Source organism: Copidosoma floridanum, unplaced genomic scaffold (assembly GCF_036245765.1).
Source record: "Copidosoma floridanum isolate Cflo_tuat_1 unplaced genomic scaffold, Cflo_Japanese_pri ptg000030l, whole genome shotgun sequence".
Lineage (NCBI taxonomy): Eukaryota > Metazoa > Arthropoda > Insecta > Hymenoptera > Encyrtidae > Copidosoma > Copidosoma floridanum.
The window spans coordinates 7,168,274-7,190,164 of record NW_028321907.1 but is presented as its reverse complement, the minus strand read 5'-3'; the positions used below and the strand labels follow the sequence as shown (position 1 = coordinate 7,190,164).

Sequence of the window (21,891 nt, the reverse complement as noted above, 5' to 3'; positions counted from 1 at the left end):
GAAAGAGAAAAGTGACAGCGCTCCGACTTAGCAAGCGTGTCAATATTATTATTATTACTACGAGTATATAAATATACAAACATTACATGAATGATAATTAATGTACAGTGTAACTATATTAATTGTGATGTACCTATGCGTAGTAGCTCTATGTGTAATATTACTTCGAGAATAACAAAACATTATAAACTCCATACATACACGTATGTATAAAATATATTATAAATATATATATACGAGTTATCGTTACATACTGCGAGACGAGAGATTTTAGTGCTTGTATCGTCATTATTACAATTATTACTATTATTGCAATTATTATTATTATTATTATTATTACTATTATTATCATTGATGTGACACTTTTATTATTATTATTATTATTACTTACATTTTTATTGGTTCTTTATAAATTATTTACTATTTTCATCATCGTATTATTGTGAAAATTGATTATTACTATAATTACAACTATACCGATTGTTGTCGACTAGTGAGTCGATGTGCATCTCTTTTAATTATGATATATAAGCGTTCAAATGTTAATTTTTAACTATCCTTAGCGATATTAAACTAAACAATACGGTTGTATGTGCCAGTTTTGTTGTGAGCAAGGGGTTGACACAATTTGCTGCTCGAATTATTAATACCCGATTATTGTACCATAACGTTATCTTTTTTTTTTGTCTTACTCAAATGAAATTATTGGGTGTCATTCGATATTGTTTAATTTATGTTTTAAGAATTATGAAGTTTTAACTTGTCGAAACTCGACAGCCTCTGTAATTGAAACCGGTGTTTTTTGCATTGCGCTCAAGTGTTGAAAGTGCAAAATTACGTTTTTATTGAATTTGTAATTTATAAAATTAGTTTAATACGATCGAAAAATGAAAAAAAAATCATTGTTTTATAATTTTTAAATTAAATAAATCAAATGCATCACTCGTAAAGACCAAGTTTTGAATATTTTATAGTTTATAATCCATTTTTTTTTTATGCAGAAAATTGTTAATTGTTTCATATGACCATGGTTTTGAGGAAAACAATAGTATTCTGACGAGTCAGCCCATTGGTTTATTCCACGTTTTGCATTCGATGTTTTCCATAGTTTTGACTAATTGTATGAATGTTAGGAACAGTTATTATTGAATCCGGCCAGACTTTTACAGCCAGTCTCGATTTCCAAAGACCAGTCATGTCGCAAGGGTATTAGTAAAGTTATTTTTTATCAATAACTGTATGTATTTTTGTTATTATATATTTAGGTCGAGAAAATCACCAGTTCAGTTGTAATTGTCAATTCGTTTTGAAAAAAAGGTTTGAATTAAATTATATTGTTGACAACTTGTGAAGAATTTTTTTACGTTGTAAACTTGCCAGAGTAACAGAATAAAGTAATTTACAAAAGAGCATTCGATCTCTTGTCAAACCATTTCTTCAAATCAATACTTTTGCATACAATTGTTACATATTCGTTGACATGAATGAAAGTAAGTGGAAAACAAAAGACGCAACACACGATTAGCGAAGGACACTTAAGTACCAATAGAGCATTTTCTTTTTAAAAATTTTAAAAAAATTAAAAAAAAAAAAAAAATATATTTTCTTGTCCCATGTGCCATATACGCAATATTTATCCACCTACTTATATTTCATTCTGCCAATATTGAAATTTGAGATACGGGAGCATGTGAAGTAGCAGCAGCAGAAGCAGCCATGCCATGTAGCAAGACTATAATTACGTTGATCGTTGAACCGTAACATTGTTGACCACTCACTCGAAATGTCCCATATGAGTTTTTATAAATTTTTTGTATCTACCTATGTGCGTACTAACGAAAAAAAAAAAAAAAAAAAAAAAAAAAATCAGACAGAGTAAATTTTAAATTACTCACCAGTCAGCACTTCTCATCTATAGTTAGATTTATCAATTGATCATCAACGAAGCGTCCGGCTCTAATTGCAAAAGCTCAAAGTTGTGTAAAATAATAAACGAAAGCATTGCGTAAAGCGAGAGAAAGCAAAAGTAATTATTCCATTGTACATTAAATTCACGCTATCAATATATCTGTATGTAACGATACGACTGCATAAATAGGTACACGTTATATCTAAACAATAACAATGAAAAATATTATACAAAAAAAAAAAAAAGTGGTGGGAAAAACGAAAGTACACACGACGACGCGGACACAAACTAACGTGCACTTCCCTAAGGTATAACAAGAATTTAACTACTTCATTTATATGTACGTTGTTGTTATGTATGACTCAAAGAAAAATTGAAAAAACAACTTGATAAAAGCATGTAGTACAGTAATATCGCTTTTCCGAGGAAAAAAAAAAAAAAAAAAAAAATTCAAGACACATAGTTTTTAAGTAAAAACGTCAACTCTGGGGGACGCTGCACGCGGGCATATTTATACATAAATAAATAAAAAAAAAGAGCAGGAAAAAAAAGATAAATCATACAAAAACGTGTAAATATGGTTGTGCAGAGATGTGCGAATGCGTGATGGGCGATGAGTGATATGTAACTAAAAGATAAAAATTTTAATATAAAGATAGACTAAACGAACGAGACGTCGAGGCCATTGGCAACAGTCGCATTGGACACCTTAACACTTGTACCGATGATATTATAATATATCCTACGCTCTTTGTACTTTTAAATAAATTTTCTCTGTAGTGTTTTAAAGATGGTCTTGCATGGGACTGAAGTTGCATTGATCGGAAGATAAAGAAAAAGAAAAGAAAAAATTTGTAATCAATCTTGAGGCAGACGAACATTGTCCTGCCCGCAATGGTGCTTATATTCACACTTTTCGACGGCGATCCGGAAAATCCGTCAAGTTTCGAACTTGTGCGTCTGGTGTTTTGTTGTTGGAAAAAAAAAAAAAAAAAGTATATGAATAAACAAAAAAAAAAAAGCATGAGAGTGTTACGTCGAGGGTGTTAGGGATCTCTGTTCTACCTGTTTTTCTTTTTGTCGTTCAAGTGTTAAGGTGAGCCGCCCAGTGGATATACATATGAGGGAAAAAAAGTTTAGCTTGTACGTGTCGTAAAAGTGACACCTGGGAAACGATCATCCGGTTTTCGACGATTTCATCATCGATATGTATACCTGCGAAATGTTGTGCCGGGGATATAAACATATTAGCGTAAATACGATCAATTGAATAACAAATTAATCCGCTTGCAACACGTAACTTTATTCTGTACACTTATTATCGAGTAGATATAATATTACATATATAGGGATGAGGAAAACCACGTACATGGATGACTTCTTGTGATCCCAGGTGTGACTTTTCATCAAATATATATAAATAGCGACATCGAGACGAGACGTATACTGTATCGCATAGAGAACAGCACTATTATGAATATATATATATATAAAATTATATTTATTAAATTAATTTAAAAATTAGGTACTCTTTGTTGTTTGTATTTTACAAGCGTATTCATTATTATTAAACATAAATAAATATCTATATAAATAAAATATCATATTGTTTTTTACGTTATAAATTTTATCCTTGCGTCCTTATTACCGATTTTCATCAAACGTTGCACCTAATACGCTCGATCAAATATTTTATTAACTCGATGAATATTGTAAGATGATCATTAATGGAAAAAAAGTATAATCAATTTTTCAGTAATTTCATAAATCAAAGTTTTTCATTTATAATTGTGGGAAAAACACGCATTTTCCTAAAATATTTATCCACGCATTAGTATTATAATTTATCAATTATTTAAGAATATTGAAAGCTTTTAATCCATTTTTTAAAACACCATTTGTTAGGATATCACTTCTGTACGTGAGTGAAAAAAAACCCATTTACTGTTGAATTTCTTTGATGTACATTCCAATATATATTTTAAAACAACTTGTAACAACAAAATTTTTCAAATTCCTCAAATAAAAAATAATTGAACTAAATTTACTTAACCCTGCGTGCAAAGGGTCAATTCATGTAATTACGCAAAAAATCTCTGCTTTTAATAAAGCAAAGGAAGGAGCAGCGCAAGGGATTCGAAAAAAAAAAAAATTCAAATTAACCGTTGGATAGAGAGGAGCGCTGGTGTCGCCGGTACAGTAGCCAAGCTCAGCGCGCTGCACATTCGAACGAGTCAAAAAGTCGTCCGGTCGCGAGCAGGACCCTCTTTTTCTCGCAAATTTTTGCTCCAGCAAAAGTCGCAGTGCAAACACCACTTCCTTAGAGAGTAGGTACAGTTGACAGGTAAATCCATAGCCACCACAGGTAACCAAAGCTCCAAAATGGCCAACGTCTCTCGCCAGCCCATCTGCACCTTGGAGCCGAAGATGCAGAACACGATCGTCATCGGCGTCATCATCCGGAGCCAAAACTCCAAGATCATCGAATTGGCTCGCGATAGATGTGAGTCCCTTTCTTATTAGCCCGATAGTTTTTCTCACCTACTTTCTTGGCTTGCTCCTGTTGACTGTGCAGTTTTTTTCTATGGAAATTGTATACATGTATCTACAAAACATACATTCGTCCGTTCAACTGAATCATGCGCTTATGTCTTCCCCTTTTTTGTTTGGGTGAAAAATTACACGCACATGAATTTTCCAGTCAACGCTGGCACCAGAGCAGTGTGGAACTTTACTCTGAGGGACTCGTTCAACGACTTCATCAACGCGACCGTGTGGGGTACCGTTGAGTACGTCAACAAGCTATTCACCACCTTCACAATTGGCAGCGTCGGTGAGTCTTTTTTTCGAAGAATCGTGAATTTGCATTTGATGAGAATTTTGAGAGCAGAGGGAAAATTAGTTACTCAAACCATGGTTTGTAAATGGAACGTTCTTATCTGTCCTGCTGTTGGTAACGTCCACTTTGTGCGTTCTCTCCCTCCTGGCTCTATTACGTATTATATGTTCTTTGAACTCTACAAAAAACTATCGAAGAAAAGTTTCTTTATTTTAAATATCTACAGATAAAACGTTATGGTAAATAAATTTTTTTTTTAAACTGTACTTGTTTCAGTTGAAGTGATCAATGCCAAAGTAACAGAACGAAAGATAAACGATCCCAACGAGGTGTACGTGCCGTCGGTGACCAGCCCCTTTACACTGACTTTAAACCAGCATTCATCCTTAATACAAATGCACAACAGCCCGAACACCGCGCGATACTTTAAATTTCTTAACATGCCTACCAAGGATCCCGGAGGTGCCACCAATTTGAATCACATCTTGAATAACTCTGAAACTCTCAAAAATGAGTATGTCGATGTGCTTGTTGCAGTTACTTTTGTTAGTATTTTTTTTTGTTTCCAATGTACATCACGGACGTAACGTCACGTGTCGACAAGTTGTAAGAAAAACTATTTTGTCCTCCATAAAAATAGGTGAGCCAGACGCGTGAAATCGTCACTCGAATGGGGGAAATGACGAAAATTCGTGAGTTTGAAGTCGGAGATGATACTACGGACCAGACGGTGTCGTTGACGCTCTGGGAAAGCGAGTGGATCAGACTGGCTGACAAGTGGGAACCAAAACAAACAATTTTATTCTTGGCTGATGTTCAAGTTGTCTTCAACGAGAAGGCCAAAAAGTCCATATTGACTATAGGTGGGTAACTTTCTAATTGATTAACTTTCCGAAATCTAGGTGTATTTATTTTTGACGAAGGCCCGATTAAAACTCATGACAGTAATTCAAATTAAAACTGTAATAAATTCAAAGTTGATATTTTAATTTTAAACAAGCCAAAAGTAAATTTTTTCTTTGTCATCTTTTTTAAGTAAGAAAAACAATCATAACGGAAAATCCAATGCTGAAAGAGACCGAAGAACTCCGATTTCAATTTCAAAGAAAACCAGATATTAGATCTACATCTTTGTATGCAGTACCTAACCGTAATTTTTTTTTACCTATCATGACTTTTTAAAATTTTGTTAAATAATTAAATAACAAGACTTTTTAATTGTTTCAGCAAATTCCATAACGAAACAAATGACGATAATTGAAATAACGAGTAGATTAAACAACGCATCAGTCTTGCCTTCAAATGACAGGATGCAATTGTTAGTAGTTGTCAGGGCTATGGTGGACGACATGAATCTCGATTGTGACGATCCAACTTTGATCAGTTATCGATGGTACTCATTTATTATGCATTTTATATATTTTTAGAACAATAATATAAAAAAATATCATACTCTCTGTATTTTCAGTGCAAAATGTAAAAGGCTAGTTTCAGATGAAAAAGAGTCCTGTATGAATCTGGAATGTCCGTTTGGAAGTGGGATAAAATCTCCAATAAATATAACTAGCATAAATGTTTTGGTCAATCTTAAAGATGACACTGGTTATTTAGTCGGATGTCGCTTGAGGGATGCAGCCGCAGAAGAAGCATTCTCCTGCACTGCTGATATTATGAGGGTAATCTTTTTTTTACTATTATTTATTTATTTATTATTTTTTTTTTTTATAAACTTACGTCATCTTGATTTTAGTCTAATTTTTATATTTTACTATCAACCAACAGGGAATGACTCGCGAACAATTGAAAAACCTCAAGAATAAGTATTGCAAAAAGCTGTGCAACGTGCGAATGCAAGTTATTGGCCCGTCTACTAATTTCCAGAGTGCCATTTACATCATACTTGCCATAAATGTTATTGAAAGCGAAGATGACAATTATGAACCTTTAAATGTTGATGAATTGGACCTCAATAGCTACGAATAATAGTTTTAATGTATTTATCACAAATTTTATCAGCTAATTAGTGCCAGAAAAAATATCAAATATTACTTATCTTAATAAACTACTGAATAAATTTTAATTACATATAAATGTACAATTTTTAAAAGAAGAATTTCACATTGTTTTTTTTTTTTTTTTTTTTTTTTCAATAAAACAAAAAACTTTTGAGCTAATTTTTTTTTAACAAATAAAAATTTAAATTTATAATAAAGAAGCCTTACAACCATTTTCTTTTTGCTGGGACAAACTTCATTGGCTCTTCTGGAAATTCCGGAAGTCCTTCGATGCAATTGGGTGCCGTAAATTTGTTGAAAAAGACACCTCCAACAGCTTTGTCCGGTAGACCATTATTTTTTTTCAAACAGATATAGAAAGCTTCATCGCACATGCAATGTGATCTAACAAAAACAAAAAACTTCTATTACGATTCACACTTACTGGCTAGTCACATAAAAGCTTACAGAGAAACTTACTTAGTGTATATAGCCAAATTTTTCAAACAATATCGTTCTTTTCTGCTAAGTACTTTTATCGGGCAGAGATCATGGGCACGACAACACCTGAATGTCAAATGAAAAATTAATTTTATTATTTGCTCTAAAATAAGATGGGGAGCGCTTGTAGGATTAAATATTTGTGTACCTATCGGTATTCCGAAATTTTCCTAAATCGTGGTATCGTTCAGCTATATCGCCGAGACCGCACCATTTTGTACCTGGAAAAAAAAAAAAAAAAAAAAAAAAAAAGAAATTCGAATTCTATCTTTCAATAATTTCAGTTTACCAACAAAGCATTAAAATAATAGGTGTAATTACGGACGGAAACAAAAGGACATTATATTTTGTATAAACTTGAGGATTTCAGTTGTATTTAGGATTGGCAAATTGTTGCTATTACTACTCGAATACGAAAACCACGCAACCTGGAAAAATTCCATGAAAAAAATTTCGACTCGATACGATGTTAGTACTATCTTCTTCTTCGGCATCCGATGCCTTTGCGGTTTCTTCTTCGTTCTTCTCATTGAAAACATTTATGTTGTTATCATCATCAAGAACATCGCAGTCATTCATGAAAAACATCATATCTTTCATCGTGACATTATGCCCAGGCAAATCCCACGACGCTAACTTCCAAAAAGCTTCTGCCACCTGTTCCTCTGTACTAAAAAATATACACATAAGCAGGTACTTTCGAATTTTATACAGCCTAATCAATGCTCTCTTTCGATAACGTTGCATCAAAAAATTTCACGGAATTCATCGTTTTTTTCTACGTTTTATTAAAAACGATTGATTTAATAGTACAAATTTATACGGTGGCTGTCAATCTTGTTATTTCAAAATCCCTTTTTTCCAATAATAATCTTATTGCATGGCTTCAAATTTTCATACAGTAGATAAGTTTATCATCGCTCTACCGTTAATGATATAGTGAATTATCATTTTTTGCACCTATAGCTGTCCCCCTTCGGAATAGTCAAAAATTTTCCTGTTATATTTTTACGATTCGCGATAATTGAATTATTCTTTGAATACTTTGAGACAAGATTTCAACCAAAAATTAAAGATGAAATCAAAACATGAAATCGATATGAAAACCGTGTGTGTTGTGATACGATGATTCCTAGGGCTAATCTCAGCTTTCCTATTCCTATTTCAAGGGCGAATCAAACCTTTGTACATTATTTTTCTCAGAACCATGTTATACACAAACGTTTCGCGTGAAAGCAATTTCACAGAGATCTACTGTCTTGCTGACGAAAAAAAAAAAATAAAAGGGTCAAAAAAAGCCTTTTACTCACTTAACTTCCACAATTTCACAGCGTATCGTCCTGTTTCGCTCTGCGTCCGAATAGTCCCGCACGACGATCGTTTGTTCATAATAGTAAAACTCACGTTTCTCACCGTCACCGAGCTCGGGGAGATCGGGTATTCTTTTGAACGAGTCAGTCCCGATGAGCGATAGATCGGTGATGAACTGCTCGCTGGGGACTACCACCAGCAGTATCGGCGCCAGCCAGAAAATCGGCCGCATCTTCGAGACTCCGAGTTACGCGGGTCTTGCAAGAATTGAGCGTACCTGCGGGTGTTTCGAAAAGCCACAGAGTATAAATGAACGAGCGAGAGCGGAAATTCGAGAGAAACCGGTTCGATGGTCTCGCTTGTGTAATTGCCCGACTCTCACTGTTTGACCCTGTTGAATCGCGTTTGTTCGAAGCCTTCAGTGGAGCACCTCCGAGAGAAGTCACGAGCGCGTTATCTGTTTGATAATAATGTTAGCCGAAATAATTTTTAGCCCGCGATGCTCGATTATGTCACTCGAAGCACTGGATAGCGGCGTTGTGTTTTTTTTGATAAAGCTAATGGTTGCGATTTTTTAATTGATACGAGTTTTAATGTGTGCTAATTGTAAATTAACAATTGGGATCTTGAAATTGGATATTATGTAACTCAATATCAAGTACCTGTACAATTTTTCGTTAAACATTGTAACTGGAAGTTTCAGAGTAATAGAGAACCGTTTTTTCCAATTGAAATGAATTTTCAGAAAAGATATCGATCGATAAAATCTAAGCTAAAGTTGCATTCAAGGGCAACGAAAAAAAAAAGACTTAAATAAAAAACGATTAATAAGGTTTCCAGATTTGTGATTGATTACATAGAGAAATAAAAATGAAGAACTTTTTATACCTATTAAGAAATATAACTATATGATATCTAATAACAATCTAACTTGAAAAATACTTGTAATAAAGCTGTTCGAGTCCTGTGGTAAGTAGAGAACTTGAAAAAAACTTAAAGCCTCATGGCCACCCATGAATTGATATGTATAAAAAGTAACAAGATTTCACTTGCATTTTTAATTCATATTAGAAAATAATCAGATGAAACTGAATTAAACTGAATCCGTAAGTATTATAATACATGGAGCTGTTGAACAATACTTTTTTTTTTTTTTAATAAAAAACGACACTCATCAAGACTATTTTTTTTTTTAACGAAAATATTTTATTAACGTAAAAGTTGGGTCAGTTGAAAAATTCTATCGTAAAAAATCGTCATTTGTGATAGCGTATGTACATTTCCAATAAAAACAACGTCTCGTCGATGCAGAATTCATTGCTCCCTAATTTTTTGATTCTCTCGTGGACTTGCTCTAGCTGAATTTTTTCTGCAGGTGTCATCATGTCTGCGATCTACAACATTAAAAAAATTTTGTATTTACAATATGAATCAATTTATTTTAAGTATTGCAATGAGATTGGGCATACTTCTGCCAATTGCTCCTCGGGGGCTCCATGCTCTTTCATATTGATCGTTAATGTTTGCATGCGTAATTCTTTATCAATCATTCGTTTGTTACTGTTAACTTCGTGCCCTCTCCTCTGTATAATGTTATAAAGTGAATGATAACAATGTTCTATAGTCATTCTCACTACTTGATTAATATCTATGTGAAATAAGAAAAAAATTTTTGTTGGCCCTGTGGTGACTCCAAGTTTTTTTAATTCTTGAATCTGCAGATATTTTTCTTCCATGAGATTAAAGGTTAAAAGCTTTGCTTCTTTGGATCCTAACATAGCGACGTGTTGAATTTTTTCCTGGTCTATGTACTTATAGCTGCGTATTAACCTAGTATTGGAAATTTCTTTTTAAATTCGTTGTAACTCAAACCAATGGTAGTAGAAAGTAAAACCAAGAGATTTTTTGATTACCTAAATATTCTAGATGCTTTAGATCCAAACCTCTCCATTACGATGTGTTCTATGGTAGCCCAAGCTAACTGATAAAAAGCTTCCCTTATATTAATACTATATTGCCCTCCCCCTGAGTCTCCAACTCTCTGTATGAATTGACTCGAGTCATCTACTAAAAGAAAAATAAGATACGTTATTTATTTATAAACATATACTCCATTTAGGTATTACCTATGAGTGACATATATTGTTCAAGATGGGGTATAAGATGTGGAACATTTTTCCTTATACTTTCTCTAATGTCATTTAATGGTATTGGTATTGATGTATCAGACCATGCTGCAGTCCTGATACTCATTATGTACAACAGCTGCCTCATCAATTCTCCAGCTTTATCATCGATTCGCCTTGTTATTGCATTAACAAGAATTTGATCCCTGAAACAAAGAGAGGAAATCGATCACGTTTCTTGTTAAAAAAAAGTATATTTCATCATTGTTTGAAAAAAAGAAAATTACCTAAGATCTTCATTGAATCTATCAATATTCACCCTCCAGTATATCTTTTTGTCTCCTGCATCAGCTTCATACCCCTGTGTAAGACGAGTAATAGCCTTAATGTTGAGGTCAGGTAAACTGAAGTCAGGCTTATCGGTGGGAAGATCACTCAAAGTTTCAGAACTGAGACTGCGCAACAAATATTGATGTTGCAACAGCAATTCAAATTTTTCTTTTAAAACTGGTACTGTCGCTCGCCTTTCAGCTGTAAGTGGATCAAGCTTCATAAATCGTATCAAAATTGAATGATTTTTAATACTCACGAGGTAAATGTTCCAGTCTCTGGTAAGTTTTTACTATGATTTGTGATGCACTCTCATAACCACTTTTCAAGACTTCTTCCAGCATCATTTCTGCTTCATCCCCAATAATTAATTTAACATGATACATGTATCTAGAAAATAAAAAAAACTTCAGTCCTTCTATAGGGTGTTTACGTCGGCAACATAATATAAACGTGTACTTACTTTGGATACCTCAATATTGTTATTATTTTGTCGGTTTCCAAAGTATAAATTAAGCCTCTATCCGTTGGTTCGTACATGACAAACCCAAACTTGACAAGAACGCACATTGCTTCCTTTATCTGTAACAGTTTTAAATAATCATAATGGTTAATAAGTACCAGCACATTTGTCACTGCAAAAAACATAACATAAAACTGCACTTTCATGACTTCTTACACATTTAACAGAAAAATATTAACCTTGACAGAAGGGATTTTAACACTACTTGTGATCTGACTTAAAGTTCTAGTTCCATGCTTAAACAATTCAGCAGCGACTTCTGTGACGGTAGAACCAAAATGTTCATTCAGCAGACACTCACAAAGTTTTCTTAGAATCAACGACATGATTGTTAATATAATTTCCTACGCACTTTGTAACAGATGTAAAAGAATAAATAAATAAGAAAAAATAAACATAACGATACATCAATTTAGCGTTTGCTAACTAGCCATTTTAAACAATTATTGACTGAAACCTCGCACTTAACCTATAAATTACACTGATGATTTGTTGACATCTGAGGTATAAGGATGTCTTTGATCAATGAGTTCAAAAACTTTCCGAAAGGAAATTAAAAGTGCAAGGTGCAATCTTGGGCCAAGCTTGGTTACCAAGCTGCTCCACATTGGCCGCGGGCCTCTAGTGGATTTGTGATACGGGCTACGGTACGGCGCTGACTTGGGCACAGCTTGGGCGCTTGCCGCCACTATAGTTATAGCTATAGCTTAACTTTAAAAATTAAAAAAATTTTTTTTCCAGTTTAGACTTAATCAGCGTGATCTAGCGAGACTGAATACAAACTTTAAAAAAACCATATTTCTATTGAAGAAATTACTAGTGTAATTTACTAGGCTAGGGTAAGTAGCGGAGGGTCTATTGAAACTGCTCCGCTAGACCCTACGCTCACATTCTAAAAATTTACTAAGAAAACTTATTACAGGCTGGAGTCCGTAGCGGAGGGTCTATTGGAGGCGATCTACTAGACCCTACGCTCACTTTCTGAAAATTCACTAAGAAAACTTATTACAGGCTGGAGTCCGTAGCGGAGGGTCTATTGGAGGCGATCTACTAGACCCTACGCTCACTTTCTGAAAATTCACTAAGAAAACTTATTACAGGCTGGAGTCCGTAGCGGAGGGTCTATTGGAGGCGATCTACTAGACCCTACGCTCACTTTCTGAAAATTCACTAAGAAAATTTACTAGAGGATAGTGTCCGTAGCGAAGGGTCTATTGGAGCGGCTCCGCTAGACCCTATACGCTCACTTTCTATAAATTCACTAATCCCCGTAGCAGAAGATCTATTATAAAAGCTAGCATGCATAAAAAAGACCGACGGCCGATAAAAAATTATTTGCAGAATTCTGCTGCGATGACGTAATTTCCTGTTGTATCGACACCTAATGATTGACAAATACCGACAGTCGATATGAAGCTTGCAGGCGTGGTCTCTGTCATACCGACCGTAGATAATACCGGTGTTTGGTATTTACCGACACCCAATCGCCATTACCTCCGATATAATAGGAATCTGTAATTCATTTCTTATCGGCCGTCGGTTTTTTAATACATGCACAAATGCGTATGCATGCATTCACGTGAATTTGAAGGTCGAAATGTTTTTAAGTTCATAGTTCAAATCGGCCTCGCTAGATGGCGCTGATCGTGAACTGAAAAAAATCATAGCCGACGAAAGTTGGCCAAAAGTCATGGTTGGTTTCCCTAGTTAATTTCTAGGTAGTAAACACATATGGTCTAGCGGAGCCGCTCCAATAGACCCTCCGCTACGGGGACTAGTGAATTTTCAGAAAGTAAACGTAGGGTCTAGCAGAACCGCTCCAATAGACCCTCCGCTACGGGGACTAGTGAATTTTTAGAAAGTGAACGTAGGGTCTAGCGGAACCGATCCAATAGACCCTGTGCTACGAACACTAGCCTGTAATAAGTTTTCTTAGTGAATTTTTAGAATGTGAGTGTAGGGTCTAGTAGATCGGCTCCAATAGACCTTTTGCTACAGGCTCTAGTGTTACGTAGATTCTTACCGATACTATCAGTTACGTTACACGAGCCTAGTAAAATGTCACTATAGTAATTTCATCAAAAGAAATATGGTGTTTTTTAAGTTTGTAATCAACCTCGCTAGATGGTGCTGATTATAAACTGGAAAAAAATTAATACAATAAAACATAACCGACGATCAGATAAAAGTTGGCCGAAAGTTGTTTTAATAACATTTTAACGACATGGTATATATGTCACCTCGTGGTATCATTATCATCAGAGCTTCCCACAGTACCAAGTTTTTATAAAGCGGCAAAAGTTAAACTGTCAAGAATGATAATAAAAATACAACAAATGATACGTAAACATCAATACATCTAACTGACAACATATTGTACTTAAAATGGATATTCAAATTGCGAGTAGAGATACCTAAATATGTGCTGCAGCCTGCACTTTAATAAAAAATAGAAATAGGCACAAGTACACGACCTGAGTGCTCGATGTTCTTTCTTTCGTAGGGTCGCGGTTTTTTTTCTATATAATATAATTATGTCGTCCGATCGTACGTCGAATCGTTGGTACTTATATATCAATTTAGATGTATACCTTCGCGACTTCTGTACATAAATACCGTTGCCTTGCGCGGCTGCGCGCGGCGCGCCTAAGAGAAAGAAAAGAGACGTCAGAGAAAAAAAATGTAAGTAAGTAAATGAGGAAAAGAACCAGAGGCACTCGTCACATCAAAGAAGGATGTAATGTAAAGTATGTAAGGGAGCGAAAAATACATATATATATATATAGGTATGTGTGTAACAAGCATAAAAGAGCAGAACAGAATCAAAGAGAGAGAAAACTTGACACTCCGAGATAGAGTCTGATGGTTAGGTGCGCGCGCAGGCTCGATCGCCATTTTACGCGTTGTTTGGCTCTGGCTCTGGCTGCCTCCGAGGAGAGAGAGGATCAGAGGAGTAGCAGCAGCAGCAGCAGCACCCACCACAAAAACACACTGCTGCAGCCGAGAGAAAAGATGAAGCAGAGTAGGTAGTCCTCTCTCTCGCTTACTGTGTATGTATACATGTCTCTTCCTCCTGCGAGCTTTTGGAGCTGACCCGCGTCCTAGTCGTCCTCAGGAACAAAAACAAGTCCCAGTGCAATATTCATACATTACACATGTGTAAGTGGAAAAAAAACATACATGAGCGAAAGAAGAGTCGAGAGTCGAGCAGTGCAGTAGAAAAGTGTTAAAGTGGAAAGGAAATCTAAACGGTAAACCATCCAAAAGTATATAATTATCAAGGAAGAGAAGGAGGATCGCGCGCGAGTCCTCCCCCCTCCGTGTGTGCGCGTATACGTATGTGAGTGTGTGTCCGCACCCTAAGTGATAATTAACATACACGACGCTCGCTACAGTGAACCACAGGGGACAGAAGAAAAAAAAAACGGATCTCCGTCAGGATGCAGCAGCATCCGTGGCCCTTACGTGACAGCCGAGCCTTACTCTCGTTGTAGGCTCTCTCTGTCTGTCTATTCATTTCGGACAGCAGTGGCAGCAAGCTGGCCTTCTAGCGCGTTATCCAGCCTGTCAAGGTGGTCGCGATAGATTATAAGGACGCAGAGCTGGCGCTCTTGTTGCCAAAAGAGCTGCTCTCTCTCGCACGTCCGATGATAATAATAGTTAAAAAATAGGTGAAGTGGTGCGCGAGTGCGCGGGGAGGCAGCGAGTCCGTGTGTAATATAATCTTTCTCAATATTCTCGTCGTCGTCGTCATCGTTGTGTATATAAATATATAATAATAATATACCTCTCCTTCTGATGTATTAAATTTTGTGTGTGCAGACAGTGCGTTTGTGTGCGTGTAAGAAGAAAGAGGAGTTTTGGAGCAGAGAGTATATACATCACAACCAGCGGAGGACGTCTTGGTCGTACAAAATACGCGTACGTAAATTGTTGTGGAGGAGAAAAAGAGCAGTGAGTTGCTGGAGGAGGAGAATAAGGAGAAAAAGAGGAGTAGCACATCATAATACACAGATATTCGAAAGAGCAGGAGCCTGCCCGGAGGAGGGTAGGCTCTCTCCTGGGATTCAACCATGAGTTCGCGCAACATCCCCGCGGACAAGGTAAAAGCAAATCATACCTATCGTTCAATCTAACGTATAAAAATATATCCATTATCCTTGTATTTATTGTATATCATTTCGTCCATAATGTTCATTTAGGTATTATATTGTATGTTGATGTGCAGTCTGTAAATGTTTGTTCATATCCACGTATTGTTATACGGGTGTATAATGTACTATACACCTATCTCCGTCACTGCAGCTGCTGCAGCAAAGAGCAGTAGGTACAGCCATAGTACAGCAGCAGCGGGCCGATCTTTCTTGACCCAGTTTCGGATCTGGCTAGCTTATAGCTGCCGCTGGTGTTGGCATCGGTTGCAACTGCATTTCCCAAACATACCTACCTAGCAGCAGTATAGTTTCATTCCATCTCTCGCGACTCGCGACTGCCCTCGACTCCCTCCTCCACCACCTCCTGATTCCTTTCCTCTCTCCGCGTCGTCGCGCTCCCTCGCCCACCTACCCTTTTTGTCGGTCTCGCTTCTTTCTCTCTTTCTTTACCTATGTCCCTATGTGACTGTATGCATCTATACACATAATATATGTATATACCTACGTATGCGCCTAGGTATATATATGTATAAACGTGCGCAAATTCACCCTCTCTTCCCCTCTTGAACCCCCAAGTGCAACGCGAAATCGATGAAAATATGCTACTGTGCTACTGCTTCTTCACGCTGTGAGAGAGAGAGAGAGAAAGAGTTCTTCAAGTTTTCCTCTTCCTTTGACGTCATTTTTTTTTTCATTTTTTTTCTAATACAGAATAACGAGCTGCTAAAAACTGCTGTTGCCGTACACTTGTAATATTGTTGTTGTTGTTATTGTGTTTGTTCCAAAATTAACGATCCTCATCGCCATTGGTATTTAAATTTTTCCGGACAATACAATAAAAAGGTGCAAAAACAACGCTGCAACGTCCATTTCGGCGATTATTATCAGCCCACCAGTGTTTACCGCTGATTCGATCTCTTTTTTTTTTTTTTAGTTAAGTTAAAAAAAAACGAACAACAGCGTCTCAATATTTTTTAAATGTTAAAACGTAAAATCTTCGTAAAATCTATCAACGCGAGATTGCGTGAGCATTCGTTGAAACGCGCCGAAGCTCCCATTTGACATTTCCACCGCCACTACGCGATGTCAACAGCAGTTGCTGTATAAAGAGCCTTTTGCAAAAGCATTTTCGCCTTGTCTCCTCGTCATCATCGATATGCGCATCTGCAATCGACACGTGTAGGTATATATATATATATATATATATATATATATATATATATATATACTAAAATATGTGGGTGCTCCGAAAGAGCTGCTGCCGCTGTGTCAAAATATACTCACCTATACTCAGCAAATTGTTTGAAAATACAAAATCGCATCTCTTTTTAAGAGCATGTACAATACTATTGAACGAGTTATTGACTTGCAAGTATAAGGTATACCGCATGCAATGACGCAAACAGCGACTTTTCATATACCAATATGTATATCAACAATTTCAAGTACCAGGTGTATATATAGGTATACCTTGTACCTGTGTCATGCCCAAGAGTTACGATGTAAGGAATATATATATATATACTTAATAGCACGAGATGGAATACTGCAAAAAGAGTATAATGTAAGGCAAAGGTTACACAGACACACGCTCGTGTCACGTTGCGAGGTTGCGATCGTTTTTATTTTATTTTATTTTTTTGTAAGTTTTTTCTTTTTACTGCATGTGTATATTGGTATCTCGTGCAACAGACACACGCAGAAGTCGATCGTATAATGTTATGATACGCAAACCTTTACTTAAAGCTCGCCCGTGGTGGCAAACTGGTTTTGACGTTTCCGCGTTCGTCTCTCTTTATGACGCGAGTATTTTATAATTATGCGCCGCTGCATAAATACGCGGCATAGAGATGGCATGTTTGCACACGGGAGCCGTCTTTTACATCATATATAATATACTTATCTGCATGTTCCGTAGCGTGAACATTTTTTTCTCCCTCACCTCTTTTAAAAACTATCAGATTTCCGAAATAAAAAAGGTATACCTACGTGTATTGTATGTGTATATATTATATGTATGAACATTCAAGTTAATGTGGGGTGTATATATTGCATTTATAGGTGTATCGATTACCGAGTCGAGCCACACAATACGTATATGCATGTATACACAACCATTTGGTGAACGAGCGATTATTTGGGTCATCAGCTGTTTCGCGCTTCGTTCGCGAACCGCGAAACATGTCCCTATTTTAACCGAAGTGAGAATTTGACCGTTCGCTTGATCCCCCCAATAAGTATAAAGGTTTTTACAGTCAGGGTTGTACAGCTCGAGTTATGAAAATTTTCCTCGCATGTGAGATTTCATTTTTTGTTCATGGCATGATATAAATGGACACCTTGCACAACTTTGTAAGTACGCCTTAACATATTGTAAAGTAAAAGTATTTATTAAGACACACCGTGTGTTGTATCGAGCAAAGATTAAGGTCTGCTGCACTCGCGCAAAACAAATATACTGTACAAAATTTTTTTTTTTTTTTTTTTTTTTTTTATTAGGTTCTGATCTCAGTGAGGTATAAACAACTGTATATAGTTATATAGGCATAGGTACAGGACAAACGTGCATTTAATTATATATTCATCGCAAAACTTCAATGGTTTAATTTTTATAACCACTTCTGCTGTTCTGCTGCTACGCCCCACAATGAAATACGTACTTTTTTTTAAAAGAGTCAAGCGTGTGTGTGGGTTTTTATCGAATGCATTTTATTAGTCTCATGTCTCTCACTCTGTCTCTCTTATCAGACTTTTCGTGCAAACTTTTGCATTTATATTGATACACGTGGCGACGACGCGTAGTTGTATAAACATCATCGCTGCTGTTTTTTCTTTTCCCTCGCCATATCTTTTATTTATACCGTTCATTAACAACGACACTATACACCACAAGGGTCTCAGTAATACACAATTGTTTTTTTTTCTTCTTTTTAACACGTTCAAGTGCAGTGTATTTTTGAAATTCCATAGATACAAGGTCAATAATACTTACTTCTACTCTTCCAAGCCTACACCTACGCATATACGCATGGTCTGTTTATTTTTGCTTGGATTGGCGAAAACAAGTAAGTAGAGCTCGGTGGATTCGTTGTGTGGGAGGCAGCAAAAAATTGCCATTGGGTATTTTGTATTGAAAATTGAAAAAAAAAAAAAAAAAAAAAAAAATGTAGTGGCCGATGTGATACAGAGAAACCGATCCGACACCTACATCACCACATCCAGCAATCCATGCAAGGATGTGGCTGGCTCTGCTTCGAGGAGTCCATCCGTAAGGCTATACCTACCATCCTTGTACGGCTTAGCCCACGTGCTACGCTGCACCGGACACTCGGCTCTCGAATTTCAATTTCTGGCTAGACAAAAGCAACAGTGTAAGAGTAACGCGGCAGCCAGCATCTTTTCCATACTGTGTATGGGCTTTAGTGCTATAACTTACATGCTACACCCATTCCCGTATATGTACTCGAGAAACAAGAGAGGAAGAGGAAGAGAACCCGCGCGCGCGCGCGTGTGTCGTCGTTCGCCACCTGTTCGAGCTTTTTTCGCCCTCTGTCTCGGCATTTTTTTTTTTTTTTTTTCTTCCGCGCTCTTATTATAATGCCTGCATGGGTACTCTACTCCGAGAGCACGCACTGACGCACTTGCACTAAGGTACTGCTCCGACGCTTTTCCTTTTTCTTTCTCCTCAAGCACAAAGGGGAAGACGGAGTGTTTTTCTGCTTGATGTTTTTTTTTTCTTTTTTTTTTCCATGCCAATGTACTTGTAGGTGGAAATTTATGATTCGAGAGGTTTTCATTAAAAATCATTCATTGATTACAGAAAAAAAAAAAATTTTGTCTGACACAGTGTGTATTTATTCTGCAATAAATGTGGTGGGAGTATATAATATATAGTGGTATATATAATGATTGTCTCAGTATGTTTATTAAGACTTTAATCATTGTTTGTGTCCGCATCAACAGGATTAGCAGTGACACACACACGAAAGCTGTAAATCAATAATAAACAAAGTATGCGGGTATATAAAGAAAAAGTTATTGTTTCCTCCTTTGGGTGGTGATAAATCCGTACTCTGTGTGTGTAGACACAATATTTTTCTTCTCTTATCAGACAAGAGTCCATTAGCGAGTGCTTATTATTATTATGCATCGATATACATACACATGTGTTCCTTGTGTTCATTGACAGATATATTCTCAAATGACTGTACGCATGCATATAAATATACAAGTGAGGGTACTGTACGTAATATGCCCTCTGCTTTGATAAATTATTCACTTGAGCACACAAAAACCAGCCCGTGAATAATTCATACAAGCTGTGTTTTATTTTTTCACAACAAAAACAACAACAATCACTTTGGGAGTCTAAAAAAAAGTACATTTGTATTTTTCACGAGTATTTTTATCTTAATTCCAAGCGAATCGAAATCAAAGAGAGAATTAGACACAGTCGGATAAATGGTGGGCTGGCAAGGTCCCTCGCGGAGAGCGCCATTGCGGCTCAATTGACGCGGCGCTAATTGCTGAAATCGGGATCGGCCGGTGCGAAGGTCGTCACCACAGCTGCACGTTAGCTCTTGCTGATGGGAGAGCGGATGATGACGAAGCGGTGTAGGAAGTTGTATATACCCACTTATTTACTTACTTGTTTATACATTTTTTTACTCTACTCTGGTGATGACGATCATGCGTGTACTTTATGGCTGTAATGTATACACTGTGCTCCGCGACGTCTTTGCCTTGAAATTGTACATTGCACACGCATAAATTGATAAAAAGGGGAAACGTGACGAAGGTGGTACACGCGCGCGCGTGCACAACTATACGTAGGTATATGTAGAAACCGGTAGAAACCGAGAAAAAAAACCGAGATCGAATGTCGCGCGCGCGTGTGTGTATAGTATAATTATAATACCAATACTCAGCCTATATATTATATACTTTATACTAACATAGTGTGCCTGTCTGTCGAGATTTAAATGCCACTTCGGACAAAAATTTTCATTGATTAAAATGAGATTTTTTTCTGGGTGGGTGTTGAGCTTCTTTAAAAATCCATCGTTTCACCCAATTTTACCACTCTTCGAGTAGTTACTTACACTAAAAAAAAAAAAAAAAAAAAAAAAAAAGTTTATTATAATACGGCTGCTCTTGTATAAGGTTATTGGTGACCCGAGCAAAGTATACCTGCTAAGTTAGGGTTAGCCCGATAGCCAAGCAGATTCTGACACCAGGTACTTATTTGGATCACCGAGCTTCAGTAACCGTACTACAAAGCTGTCTTTGCTGAATTTTTTTTTTTTTTAGTGTGGTGTCAAAATAGCTGTGTCTTAACATTTGGGAAATGAAGAATATATACATGTAAATAAAAGTCGTATGTGTGTCTGTGGAAAAACCTTGGAGGAAAAAAAAAACAACAACTCTCGTTTCCGTGTGTGACGTAGTAATCGCTATAGATGCAATATATAGTAGCTGAACAGCATCTCACGGTCGCGGTCTCTATCGTTATTTGTTATTATGTAGATTGTTGTTATCGTTGGGTTCGTCGCGTGAGCGGTGCTATTTTATTAAAAATCCCTGTAATTTTTTTTAATGAATTTAATGACATTAAAAATTTTTAATTTAGTCGAGGTCAAAATCTATTGTCGGTGGTTCGTTATTGGCATTGTGCGTTTTACAATAAATATAATTTAGCTGTGTCATTAAATAGTGGAAATACAAGTTTTATTAGGCATACAAAGTAAAATTATAAAGAACGAATATATTCACGGACAATTCAAAGAATAAGATAATTTATTACATAATTTTAACTTCAGTACAAAATTGAGAATTCGAGTGCGTCAATTGTAATACATATACGAGAATCGCTCCTCCTTACTTGTGGAAATAAAGAAGAAGAAAAAAGCAAAAAGTAGTGGGTATGCGATTGCCGAAAGAGTTAAAAAGGTCGCGCGGAGACAAATCGTTTGGACTCGCTCCAAAGCATCCACGGCACGTGTGTGCATAGCACAGAAAAACGAGAGAAAAAAAAAAGGTTTTAGAAAATAAGGCAAAGTTATTTTTATTTCCACTCTTCCTTTTTTCATTGTCTTCTGTAGCCCATTGCATCGACATCTTTTTCTAGTCAAAGTTTTTCCTCGGCAAATTAATGTTTACCCATGTTTGGGCGAATAGGACGAGAAAAAAAATATCCCTTTTCTA

At 36.3% G+C, this 21,891-nt stretch overlaps 4 protein-coding genes across 5 annotated transcripts in view; 2 read left to right on the top strand and 2 right to left on the bottom strand.

Annotated features, from left to right (window-relative positions):
- Nucleotides 1–4,291: 4,291 nt before the first annotated feature.
- Nucleotides 4,292–6,731, top strand: hdm (meiosis specific with OB domains hold'em). The gene is made up of 8 exons (XM_089596192.1): nt 4,292–4,412; nt 4,611–4,742; nt 5,025–5,293; nt 5,389–5,611; nt 5,785–5,898; nt 5,976–6,141; nt 6,217–6,424; nt 6,531–6,731. Exons 1-8 carry the CDS (start codon nt 4,292–4,294, stop codon nt 6,729–6,731), a joined length of 1,434 nt encoding a protein of 477 aa, XP_089452318.1.
- Nucleotides 6,732–6,966: 235 nt separating this feature from the next.
- LOC106641304 (uncharacterized) lies at nt 6,967–9,016 on the bottom strand. Its single transcript, XM_014355730.2, has 5 exons — nt 8,554–9,016; nt 7,672–7,913; nt 7,392–7,464; nt 7,223–7,309; nt 6,967–7,147 (listed from the first exon to the last, which is right to left on the bottom strand). The coding sequence occupies exons 1-5, from the start codon at nt 8,784–8,786 to the stop codon at nt 6,967–6,969; spliced, it is 816 nt and encodes a 271-aa protein (XP_014211216.2). The 5' UTR covers nt 8,787–9,016.
- Nucleotides 9,017–9,749: 733 nt separating this feature from the next.
- On the bottom strand, nt 9,750–12,145 carry Polr3C (RNA polymerase III subunit C). Of its 2 annotated transcripts, none has more exons than XM_014363109.3 (8): nt 11,713–12,145; nt 11,474–11,592; nt 11,270–11,400; nt 10,968–11,211; nt 10,681–10,886; nt 10,468–10,621; nt 10,024–10,384; nt 9,750–9,948 (listed from the first exon to the last, which is right to left on the bottom strand). In XM_014363109.3, exons 1-8 carry the CDS (start codon nt 11,857–11,859, stop codon nt 9,811–9,813), a joined length of 1,500 nt encoding a protein of 499 aa, XP_014218595.2. In that variant the 5' UTR covers nt 11,860–12,145; the 3' UTR covers nt 9,750–9,810. The 2 variants fall into 2 exon arrangements, with proteins under 2 accessions (XP_014218595.2, XP_089452317.1); XM_089596191.1 differs by having other exon boundaries at nt 10,468–10,618.
- A 2,174-nt stretch (nt 12,146–14,319) lies between these two features.
- Nucleotides 14,320–21,891, top strand: part of UBL3 (ubiquitin like 3) — a 47,816-nt gene continuing 40,244 nt past the window's right edge. The window contains exon 1 of the mRNA XM_014364441.2: nt 14,320–15,636. Coding sequence (XP_014219927.1) covers nt 15,607–15,636 — 30 coding nt within the window. The 5' untranslated portion in view covers nt 14,320–15,606. The remainder of the gene's footprint in view (nt 15,637–21,891) is intronic.

What these genes read in the sequence shown, in the direction of transcription:
- hdm (XM_089596192.1), top strand. Translation starts at nt 4,292, where the DNA reads ATGGCCAACGTCTCTCGCCAGCCCATCTGCACCTTGGAGCCGAAGATG. An exon ending in TGCTTGTTGCAGTTACTTTT is followed by an intron (nt 5,294 to 5,388) that starts GTTAGTATTTTT and finishes CCATAAAAATAG; the next exon opens with GTGAGCCAGACGCGTGAAAT. An exon ending in TTTGTATGCAGTACCTAACC is followed by an intron (nt 5,899 to 5,975) that starts GTAATTTTTTTT and finishes TAATTGTTTCAG; the next exon opens with CAAATTCCATAACGAAACAA.
- LOC106641304 (XM_014355730.2), bottom strand. Translation starts at nt 8,786, where the DNA reads ATGCGGCCGATTTTCTGGCTGGCGCCGATACTGCTGGTGGTAGTCCCC. An exon ending in TGTGAAATTGTGGAAGTTAA is followed by an intron (nt 7,914 to 8,553) that starts GTGAGTAAAAGG and finishes TATATTTTTTAG; the next exon opens with TACAGAGGAACAGGTGGCAG. An exon ending in TTTTCATGGAATTTTTCCAG is followed by an intron (nt 7,465 to 7,671) that starts GTTGCGTGGTTT and finishes TTTTTTTTCCAG; the next exon opens with GTACAAAATGGTGCGGTCTC.
- Polr3C (XM_014363109.3), bottom strand. Translation starts at nt 11,859, where the DNA reads ATGTCGTTGATTCTAAGAAAACTTTGTGAGTGTCTGCTGAATGAACAT. An exon ending in ACAATATTGAGGTATCCAAA is followed by an intron (nt 11,401 to 11,473) that starts GTAAGTACACGT and finishes TTTATTTTCTAG; the next exon opens with ATACATGTATCATGTTAAAT. An exon ending in ACAATATATGTCACTCATAG is followed by an intron (nt 10,622 to 10,680) that starts GTAATACCTAAA and finishes TTTTTCTTTTAG; the next exon opens with TAGATGACTCGAGTCAATTC.